The sequence below is a fragment of the Pelobates fuscus genome, chromosome 2 (genome assembly GCF_036172605.1).
Source record: "Pelobates fuscus isolate aPelFus1 chromosome 2, aPelFus1.pri, whole genome shotgun sequence".
NCBI lineage: Eukaryota > Metazoa > Chordata > Amphibia > Anura > Pelobatidae > Pelobates > Pelobates fuscus.
The window spans coordinates 128,722,807-128,735,232 of NC_086318.1; the positions used below are offsets into that span (position 1 = coordinate 128,722,807).

The 12,426-nt window shown below is 38.7% G+C and overlaps 1 protein-coding gene across 1 annotated transcript in view; it reads left to right on the plus strand.

Moving 5' to 3' along the window:
* The window catches only part of NAALADL2 (N-acetylated alpha-linked acidic dipeptidase like 2), a 711,495-nt gene that overhangs the window by 424,447 nt on the left and 274,622 nt on the right, over nucleotides 1–12,426 (plus strand). The window contains exon 7 of the mRNA XM_063442690.1: nucleotides 11,413–11,509. Within this exon, the coding sequence (XP_063298760.1) occupies nucleotides 11,413–11,509 (97 nt within the window). The remainder of the gene's footprint in view (nucleotides 1–11,412; nucleotides 11,510–12,426) is intronic.

Sequence of the window (12,426 nt, forward strand, 5' to 3'; positions counted from 1 at the left end):
TCCAACGACTCAGTTTCCTTTGGCACAGGTTGCAAATGGCATCGCTGTTGTCAGAGACCGACACACACAAAAATGCCACACTGCTGAGCTCTGCAATGACGGCATTCTGGTGGTGGACACAGCATGCGTTGTTTGGCGTGCTGTCGGGCTGACCCCGGGTGCTGACCCCGGGTGCCGATGCATGCTGTCTGAAAAAATTTTTTTTTTTTTTAATCTAAAGCTTAAGCTATTGTAAAAACAGATATGAGTGGTGGCACTGGGCAAGTGGGCACAGTATCCAATGTGAACCTCACACAGAAGCTGGCAGGCAGGCAACTGCTCTTCTATTACAGTGAAAAAAAATATTTATTTTAAATCTAAAGCTTAACGTATTGTAAAAACAGATATGAGTGGTGGCACTGGGCAAGTGGGCACAGTATCCAATGTGAACCTCACACAGAAGGTGGCAGGCAGGCAACTGCTCTTCTATTACAGTGAAAAAAAATATTTCTTTTAAATCTAAAGCTTAACCTATTGTAAAAACAGATATGAGTGGTTGCACTGGGCAAGTAGGCACAGTATCCAATGTGAACCTCACACAGAAGCTGGCAGGCAGGCAACTGCTCTTCTATTACAGTGAAAAAAAAATATTTATTTTAAATCTAAAGCTTAACCTATTGTAAAAACAGATACGAGTGGTGGCACTGGGCAAGTGGGCTCAGTATCCAATGTGAACCTCACACAGAAGCTGGCAGGCAGGCAACTGCTCTTCTATTACAGTGAAAAAAAATATATTTTTTTAATCTAAAGCTTAAGCTATTGTAAAAACAGATATGAGTGGTGGCACTGGGCAAGTGGGCACAGTATCCAATGTGAACCTCACACAGAAGCTGGCAGGCAGGCAACTGCTCTTCTATTACAGTGAAAAAAATTATTTCTTTTAAATCTAAAGCTTAACCTATTGTAAAAACAGATATGAGTGGTGGCACTGACTGTGCAAATGGGCAAGGCATCCAGCCTGACACAGAAGCTGGCAGGCAGGCAACTGCTCTTCTATTACAGTGAAAAAAAAATATTTCTTTTAAATCTAAAGCTTAACCTATTGTAAAAACAGATATGAGTGGTGGCACTGGGCAAGTGGGCACAGTATCCAATGTGAGCCTCACACAGAAGCTGGCAGGCAGGCACCTGCAATTACATTACACAGGGAAAAAAAAAGCAGCCTGATGTTCTAGCCCTAAAAAGGGCTTTTTGGGGTGCTGTCCTTACAGCAGAGATCAGATGAGTCCTTCAGGATTGTAGTGGACACTGAATACCCTAGCCTAGCTATCAATTTCCCTATCTGATCAGCAGCAGCTAAACTTTCCCTCCTCTCACTAAGCATGCAGCTTCAGAATGAATCGAAAATGGATGCTGGGAGGGAGGTTGGAGGGTGTGGAAGGGAGGGAGTGCTGCTGATTGGCTGGAATGTGTCTGCTGACCGAGAGGCACAGGGTCAAAGTTTGCCCAATGATGACGAATAGGGGCGGATCGAACTGCGCATGTGTCCGCCCGCCGCGGCGAACGCGAACACGCTAAGTTCGCCGGGAACTGTTCGCCGGCGGACAGTTTGGTACATCACTACTCTTCATATATAAGCACTTCAGCTAGGTGTTTGGAGTGATCCTTGTAATGTAATCACAATTGCTCATATAAATATATAATATAATAAGAAAACAAAAAAATCCTGCAATCACTGAGATTACTTTTGAATATTTCCCATATACTCAAAATAAGGCTTTTACCTTATTCACCAATGTTATGCCCATATCCGTTGTTTTCTGAAGAGTAACTGTATAATCACTTAAACTTGTAAATCTTTATAACAAAGCAAAACTGAGAAGCAATAGAATTTCAATCTTCTTTTATTACCCCACGTGTGGGTTTAAAAATCATGCAGCAACAGGACTGCCAGCATGCAAAATAGTGATATATAAAATAAACAGTAGTCTACGCGTTTCACTCTTTTTTTTTTACTTAAACTAGATTTCATTATTATTGCAAAAGCATCAGCTTACTATAGCTTTACAATGCCCCTCACAAAATAAATTATTCTGAGCATCTGAAAGCTTGTGAGATGTGCCTGGCTATCAAACAAATCAGGCAGGATCTCAATCTCAAATACAAAAGCCAGGGTATATCCACTAAGCGGTGCCAAGACATAAGCATAGTAAATTAAATATCCAAAGTTTACTAAATCACAAAATAAAATGTCCGTACTAAAACAGTAAGAGAAATGAAAAAGCAAAACTCAATCCAAAATATAGATACAAATAGATAAATGAAAACCACCAAAACAAAGCACTAAAGTGGGTCTTAGATTGAACTGCTGCACTGTTATTATGGCTACTAAGTAGCAATCTAAACTAACGAATAAATTGTGTTAAGGAAAGTGTAACATACGTCAAGAACCAATACCATCTCTCCATCATACCACATGGACTATCGCAACACAGATGAACGCTCTTGGAATACTCACATCCAGCATCTTCAATGGTCATAGCGTAACATGGGTCTAGATCTATTATAATGCTTACTGAATACCCACCTTACATGATGGTGATATGGCCTTGGTTTCTGATGTCTCATTAAAGGCCTTTTAATGATGTCTCATTAAAGGCCTATGATCAGCTCTCCCCTGCCACCAATCACAATTGTGATGACTACCTACCATAGAGCACCACTTTTATTTATCCCGAACCAACTGTTACACTCAATGGCACATACCCAATGACCTGACTTGCATTCCACACTGTGCTCACAACCAACCATGGGCCAACTAGCCAACGTTCCCATTAAATTCCTACCTGATTTGAAGACACACACAGGGCACATGCCCAAACCCACCATAAATGATAAACTCTTTTCCTATTTTCTCCACTCCTTGGATCTCCTGTACATTTGACATGCCCAACACCCCACTGGACTACACCTTTTATTCACACACATCTATCATACTCCTCAATCGACAGTTTTCTCATCTCTCCTGCCATACAGCCATGAATTGTCCACTCGGACACAAAATCCTCTCTTGGTCTGACCTTGCTGACGACTCCATTACCACCACTATTCACAATCTAATTCACCCCTAGTCATGGCACCTAATTGATTTGTTGCTACAAGACAAAAAGGTAGTCCAAAAGACTGCAACACACATCAAAGACTAATTCTACACCTGACATGTCATCTGCAGTGATATGAGCTGCCCACAAAACTGTGATATGCGAAAATCTTATCTCCATAGCCACTAACATTATTGTGACAATTGTGACAATTTGAAACATTACAGAAATCGCAACCTACTGATCTAATATTGGCACAACTGACCACAACTCGAGACCTCTTGAAAACATTGACCTCGGCAGACATTTCCAAGGCCTTTATGTGGACCAAACAAAAACTTTACGAGAAAAGATCATTCCCTTCGCGCACACTGCCTCAAAAGACAAAGAGACACAAAGAGGATCTTCAAGATCCCCATCTGGACTGGTGAAATCACTGAATGCACAGACATGATAGAACAGACATTCATACAGTATTACATGACCATATACAATCATTAATCAAGCCTACAGGAGCCTGTGCCTGACATGAAGGGGAGGTTTGTGACCATCATACACTGCCAAGAGAGAAAATTTGGGTGGATCTAGATCACAACATCTTGTGATGGGATCGCTACCTGATTATGACTTTGAGTCCGTCAGTCACATCGCTCACTCCCTCCACATACACACCCAACAGTCACTCACACTCTCACCTTTTGGGACAAGCTAAAAATCTAATTTGGCCTCTACTCTTTCCTCTCTCCGTTCACACCCATATACCAAAATAGAATGTTCCCACCATGCATGACCTCGAAACACTTTCACAGTTTCGACCAAAGGGACATCTTGAGACAACTGCATTTGTACGACCACTCTGAAATAATGGGCCTCCTAAACCCAGAGACTTTACCCGCATCTGATTACTTCTGCTACTTGCAACTCAGAGACTTTGCCACTACACCCAGCAACAAGCAGGCACAGTGCCACCCACAGCATTTGACAAACAGTGCTTTGATGCCCCCATACAAAAAGGACATATCTCCACAATTTATCTTACATTGACCATGAACAACTCACAAATCCATCTTATGTATATTACTGCATGAGAGCAAAACCTGGGCCCACCAGAGGACCCCACTACATATGGGAAAAACTGTGCTCCTTGATAATATGCATCACACACAAAGAGCAGGCGCATAAACACCCTTTCAGAAGTACCTTGACCATAACAGACCTTGTAAAATGGGATGACTCCCCAACTAGCTATGTTGCAAGTTGTGTGGAGAAACAGGAACTTAACAGCACTGTTGGTGTTGCTGTCCCAAACTAAAATTATTCTCAATGCAAATACACACTAACTGAACAATTCCTTACAAAACCCTTCCCAGTTGACCCCTGGATGCTCTTACTTTTGAAGCTGTCAGACGCCATTACAAGGAGCTGAAATTAACTTACAGCTAGAATAGCACTTGCAGCACCCAGGACAATGGGTATACTGTAAGCAAATCAATGTCCTGACCTTAGTAACAGTGAAGCATAAAATTAACTAAACATACTAACTAAACAAACTAACTGCACAAATATGTGATTCCCCAATACATTCCACAAGATGTAGGACCCCTGGCTTATCAGCAGCTTGTAGTAGGTAAACCAGCAACTTTGCCTAACACGTATGATTAAATTCTCATTTATACAGAACAGAGAAACATTTCAGACAAGAAACTGACAATAGGAAATTTAAACATTTACCAATTCCCAACCCCCTCCCTCTCTCTTCCCCCCTATTTTCTCAATTTTTTCTTTCCCCTCTCAATTTATCCCAAATCCTCCTTACTTACCCAATATCCCAGAGCCGAGGCACTTCTCTGAAACCTGCAACCTCATCTCACTAATACTTTTTCTCCAATAACTTTCTTCTTCTCATTTTCTGTAACTAATGTAAATAGTTACTTCTACACACCTCACCCCATCTTACCATTCAGTGCATCCCCCTACAAATCATTGATGCTCTTTCCACAAAATCTTCTACCAGAGCTCCAATGCTGAACTCACATAGGGGGAGCATGGCTAATTATCCCCTCCTGGGTTACTAAAAGCACGTTCCTCCTACAAACTCCTATACCACCACTGTTTCTGAGCAGCTGCACTAATTCTTCTATTTAAGTTTTATTCTGTGGTTACGCCTGCACTCACAATTCCATAACCCCCCTAACCACATGGCCACCACTAATTAGAGCCTGTCAGGACCTAAGGAAAGCCTTTGGGAAAATTATCCTTTCCAGTGTGCATCGGTCAAATGGATCCATGACCTTTAAAAGGGGCTTGGAACCAGGGCCAGACTGGGAATTCAAAGCAGCCCTGGAAAAAAATGTATGCCAGCCCCATAAGTTCTTGAGCCATGTAATGTGTATGTATGTATGTATATATATATATATATATATATATATATATATATATATATATATATAACATTTGTATCTTGGAATACCTTTTTTATTGCAATAACAGATTTTTTTCAATGACAAGCTTTTGGGAGAACGTTCCTTTTCTCAAGTCCGGAGCATTTCTGAGCAAGAAAACACATAGAATTCAAAGTTGAGTTGTGATACAAGGGTTAAAGTGACATGAGTGCAGATAAGACACAGGTTTGATAGAAAATAGACAACATTCTTGCAGCAGGTCATATGGTTTGAGGATATTATGGCCACCAGACCACCAGGGAGCTACAAAAAGGTATTTAATCCCTTCCCAGCACCCCCCTTCCCTCCCTCCCAACATTATCATCCCCCCTCACTCCATCAATACCCCCTCCATGACACCATCAATACCACCCCTCCTTCACACCATCATCACCCCCTCACTCCATCAATACCCCCACTCCATCAATACCCTCCTCCCTCACTCAATCAATACCCCCTCCCTCACACCCTCAATACCCACCTCTCCTTCACACCATCAATACCCACCCCTCCTTCACACCATCATCACCCCTCCCTCCCTCAGCTCACTGACACACAAGATCATTGAAACACACATGCTCACTACACACAAGATCACTGACACACACACGCCAACTACACACACACACACACTCACTACAGACACAGTATTTAAACCCTACCTGGCACTGTAGGCTGTGGGAGATGAGGTTTTCTCTGAGAGGCTATTTTCAGGCCTCTTCCTGCAGCAAGGTCCCTAATGTTTTATTCAAATCATTTTTCCACTTATGCCCGGTCCAGCATGCATGGAAGATCTGCCCCCGCACATAAACTCTACCCCGTTCAGAAGTCCCACCTCTGCACGTAAGCTCTGCCTCCTGCACGCAAGCTGAATTATTTTCAATACCTAAACTGCCAACAGCCTCAGCTGAAAGTGCAGGTGCTAAGCTCTGCTGTGTTGGGGTTATGATACTGGGAGTAGTAGACTATGACAAGATGTTAAATGTTCAAAGTGCAAATATACCTCAATTAGCATGACTTTATTTTGCTATAAATCAGGGTTCATGTTAATAAGTCTGTCCCTTCAGTATGTCAGGATGGATAGATATGGACAAACTATTAAGTATTATCTATGAGCGCACCTCATTTTATTTACCACTTTTATTTTATTGCTCCTCTATTGGTCACTTGATGTGTGAATGATATCACAATTTAGTGGCTGTACCCTAAACATCAATTATCTTTTGTTTTCCTCCTCTTGATTGGACAGGAGATACATCCAACATGATTGAACAGACCTCTTGTCCATCATAGCAAACTAATCACTCCATTTCGGTCTGTGTTTGACACATGAAAAAACGGAACTCTAAATTATAAATCAAAACTTCACCGGGGTGAAGGTGGGAGGGGACACCGTTAACCAAAATATACTGTGCTAGATACTGTGTTTTCAATGCCTTACATTTCAAAAAGAAGAAGATTGCTTTAAAGAATATTTGTATTGCACAAGGAACTTGTTTTGGAGACTGAATTGAAAATAATAAATGTAGCAAATATTATGTTGAATTTGTGGTTCTCATTTCTTTGTATGTTAGGCATTTTATTTTTATTATTATCTTGTCAAGTACTGTATATATGTGAAACTTACACACTATTATTTTATATTTTTTAAACATAGTGGTATAAATGAGGGCTGCAGTTACTGATAAAAATTTCCATGACCACTTCTGCTTTTAGAAGTTGCCATGGAGTTAGAAATTTGTATGTGCAAATTTCTTCTTAAAAAACTTGCACATATAGAGATATCTGCAATTGTGTCTAGTCGCACCCACGGCATGTGTTCCAGGTTGCCTAATGTTAATTCTGTGCAAACATTATGTTTGTCATCAACACACACTTCATGCTGATGACATTCATAATCAATTGTACTCATTACATGCTGATGACATCCATATTCAGCAGTGGCTTGATAACGGACACGGCATGAAAACATTGAGGAGAACCTCACCTAGCTGCTGGATTCCATTTAAGTTTATTCTTATATAAGAGTTTTGAAATTAGAAAAAGGGGGTAGACAAAGTTGCCAGTGCCCACTAGGGCTCTAAAATGTAAAATAGCCCTTTCACTTTTTTATGTGATGCTCCATTTTTTCAAAACATTTTTTAAATGTGTAGTCAGTTTTTAGTAATTGGCATCACACTCATAGTTTAGTCTGGGCATAACTAGGGCACATTGTGTAGTAGAGGAAGAGAAATATAAACATTGTTTTACATTGTCCACTTTGCATACTATGTTCAAGGTTATAAAGGTAGACTATTGATTGAAAGAGAGCAAAGATGGAGGCACTCATTTCCCATTGCAGATGTAAATACAATCACATAGATTACTATACTTAGTTTTATAATTCAGACCTCACAAACATAAAAGTATACAAGGGATAAGAAAAAAAAATCTTAATGATGTTAAAATCCTAGCAAATGACACTTCCCCTAAAGGAGCAAAATCCATGCCATCATTACAAACTAGTCCTTAAAGATATTACAAACAAGGAACAGTCAATATATTTACCAGCCATGTTATATTCATAGACCAATAAAAGACAAGAATGTATTAATAATTAATGGTATAGTAGTATTATACTGTATATATTTTTTCCTCAAACAAATATTGTTATAATCATTATATTTGTCCAGAAGATAAATATTGTCAAATTGTAAAAAGGCAAATTGTAAATGCATCCATGCTATAAGATACATCAAATATGTATACATTTAAAAAAAAAAAAAAAAATTAACATCAGTAACAAAGAAATAAAATAGCTTCAAAACTAAATGCAGTTTAAACATTTTGTTAGACAATCTTTATTTTATGTGTTGGCTATTTATTTGACCAAAAAAGGAACCATTTATCATGTTATAGCTCATTTAAAACGTTTCACTCTGATCCTTGTCTGGTCACATCATTATTTTGTTGATTTGTCTTTTCCTTTTAAAATGTTTTTTTTTTTATCCAGAGAATGAAGGCCCAAGGCAAAAATCTAGTAACATTACAGATGTTTTCTTAATACAAAGGCAAAATCAAATTAAGTACAAAATCAAAATCAAATGTTAAAATCAAAGAGTACAAAAGGACAGATCTGGACAAGGACAATATTTATGCTGTAGACCTGAGGTGGAGAAGACCATGGCTTTAACTGTAGTGGTAGCGGAACAAATTCAGTCATAATTTTACTAGTTCGCAAATGTTAATACAGTCTTTACCCATGTCACAGCTCTCAAAAGTGAATGAAAATAAGAAAGCTCTTGCAATGAATGCATCATAACAAATATGAACTATTTATCTTTAGTCAATGTTGATGCTTTTAAATATTATTTTTGAGAGTTTTTCAACAAGTGTAAAACAATACAAGCCACACTGCACAATAGCGCTACAGAATTTGTTGGCACTATATAAATATAATAATAAGGTTATAATGTATAACAAATAGACAGGATACAAGTTCAGTGACACAATTGCAGATGGTCAGTATAAGGCATGACTGCATTGAGGCAAAGAGATGTATTTGCATAGGCCATGTGGTTCATGCTATGGCATTCAAGCCTTGGCACATTTAGGTTTGTGTTGGATAGCAGTGGTTGGGTTCCAGGCAGGGCCGGACTGGCCCACCGGGATACCGGGAATTTTCCCGGTGGGCCATGGCACCTGGGACTGGCAGGAAACCCTACTGTTTTTTTCAAATAATTTTTCCACTTATGCCCCGGCCCAGCATGCATGGAAGCTCTGCCCTTGCACAAAAGCTCCACCCCATTCAGAAGTCCCACATCCACAACACGTAAGCTCTGCCTCCCACACTCAAGCATTATAGCTTCATTTGTTCATTGTAACTTCAAACATTCAATGCTGGTTTACACTGCTATTCACTTTGATACTTGAGAAGTCATCATTTGCTAGCTAAAATCCAATTCACCACTCACTATTCCATTCAAAGTCTTCTAATATATAATGAAAATAAATCAAATTTAAATTATCTATCTGCAACTGATGCTCTTCCTTTTCTCAAATGCCTTTTATTTAAGTAGCGTTGCCCTGCCTGGCCATGTCTTATGGTGTGACTGGTAAAAGCTGATGGAGCACTTCATTTTTCCACACTGAAGAATGGTCACTCATGTTACAGAATGGTTGTATGGGAAAGCTTTGTTCTTGCCAGGGTGGATGGTGTGATTGGCCACTGAATTTTTCATTTAGTTTTTCTAACTTAAAATGCTTCCTGCTCCTCATTTATCAATAATTTTAAATAACGAAATAAAGAAAATTGCAAGCAATCATTATAAAATTAAGTACTTTGTTTACTATTTTTATAGATATATAGCAATGTAATTTTGCCACATCAGAAATGGCATTAACACATTTCTTGATATTCTCTAGACATTAGGCTTTTTTTGGCTTGTCCAAGCTTTTTTCCTGATTTTTTTCAGTAAAAAGATTCTGATGAGTCACACTTTTGAGCTGTACTGTCACATGCTCTTTCCACATCCCTATATATTTTCAAACAAATGGAGGTTTTTAGTTACCTCCAATGGCCATGAGAGGGTATGCCCACCTGCCACGTAAATGCAGACCTCTTAAGTGGGACCTAACTCTAACCATTCGCCTTGCTTCCTTGAGCTTCTGGCAAAAATATCTCTAATAAGACAGAAAGGGGTATTTTTATATATAGCCCTACATGCTTATTAACTCTTAATAGGGAACACATGGGATGGGCAGCAGCATTGCAACCTAGCTGTGTGATACAAAAGTGAATACAAATACAAAGAAACTAGTCAAATGGTTAGAGTTAGGATCCACATAAGAGGTTCAGGTAGGAACTAGTGATTTATTCACAGTGCCGAGGTAATATATGGAGATTCTTGTCTATGTTTAGAGACTGGAGGTGTGAATTGGGGGTTGTTTTGGGGTAGTTACTCCTTACTCCTAGCCTTTATACCCTAACCTCTGACCTGGACACTGGCACCATACTAATCACTGCAATAGCTGTATACTTGTCCAGCATTCCTGACAAACTGAACTGGGGCTGTGTAAGGGACCCCCTTCTAGTCTTTTTGGGGAGAGTAACAGTGGGTATCTTTTTTGGCACTGTTCCATTTGTCCCTCATTGTATTGGGATCTCTGGATCAGAGCCATTTTTCATTATATTTTTTAATTTAAGTTTCAATATAGCTACGCACTTAGAATTAATACACATACACACTTAAAATGAAAGATATTAACTACACAGTTCTAAATCATGAATTACTAAGCTGTTTTGATCAAAGGGAGAAACACAGTAAATAAGTCCAACAGCAGAAATACACAGAATATAACACTAACACTTGTTGCACGATGTTCTATAGCTCTTGTCTAGGGGTATATTCACTAAGCATTTTATATAGACAAAGTATATTATTTCAAATAGCTGACATGCTCCAAGTTAACCAATTTTAAACAGACTGAACATCCTGTCATCTGTAGCTTGAGCCTTGAGTCAGTATAGGCAAAGTGTATTATTCCCATCAAGCAGTTCAGCCAAAACAATTTGTTTTCTACCATGCACCGTGCAAGTCTGATATCAAAGAAAAAAAATGTTGGCTATGATCAGTGGTACTCTTAGGATTAAGATTAAAATGCTCTGAACTCGCTCATTTCTTTATAAATGCTTAATAGTTTAATTATTGAAAGACATATTCACATATAAATAGAATGCTTACTTGGGGAATTATTTCCACTAAAGCTGTAAAATACGCTTGTAATTATGAACACGGTATATCCATGATTAATACTTTTTGTTCTTGGCTATGAGTACTCCATGCAACACAGTTAATAATTGCTTCAAAACTTATTTTCATGCACTAATTCTCTTTTCTTTTATATTAAAGAAAATAGAACATTTCAACTTAACATCCAGTCTCTAGTCACATACGAAGATATTTCAAATGCCTTTGGTATCTTAAGAGGAGCACTTCTTCCAGGCAAGTTGATATTTATATCTTTTTTTTTTAAGAACTATAAAATATTTTCTGAACATAGTACATGGATGTGTTTATCTATTTAATTTAAATGTAATTGAATTGAATGTTATTAGTCTTACCATATTTCTACAAGAATTACATATATATGAGTTTAATTATGTGAACATTTAAACAGGCTGAAGAACCTATACAATACAACATATGGATCATTTAAGATTAAGTGAGTTTTTTTGTATGAAATTACCTAAAGCACTCTAAGCACCAAAATAACTTTATCTTAATGAAATAGTTTTGGTATATTGGTCATGTCCCTTTAGTCTAACAGCTCAATTCTCTGCCATTATGGAGTTAAATCACTTTGTTTATGTAGCCCTAGCCACACCTCTTGGCTTGCACAGCCTCCCTACCCACTTCTTGATAAAGATCCTTATTTATTAGCTTCTCTTACTATGTGGTTTGTTACATTTTGAATTTCCTGACTCCTATTCTGTTCATTGCCTGGAAGAGCCCACAACAGTCTCTTGGTTTTAACTCTAGTTCAGCTACCAGAGAAGGGGATAAGAACTTGAAATCTTTTATTCATGGAGGCTGTGTGAGTTACAGACTGTGGATATGCGGCTATGGCAGCAAAACAAAGTTATTTAACACTTAAAGAGCAAAAAATGAGCAGTGAGACTATGGGGGGACGTGCTTTACATCAAAACCACTTTAAAAAAGTAAATTTTAAGTTTGTTGAAGTGCACTTTCATAACTGGTGTCAGAAACACTCTGGCTGTCAGTATGACAGCTGGAGAGGTTTTCTTCCACTTCCATTAGCTCCTCTGAGATGGCATGCATCCTGGGCTAAAACGTACCTGCATCCCCCTATTCTCAGTAACTTCACTGAGAAGCACTGGAAAAGCAGTGATCACCTGCCTACCA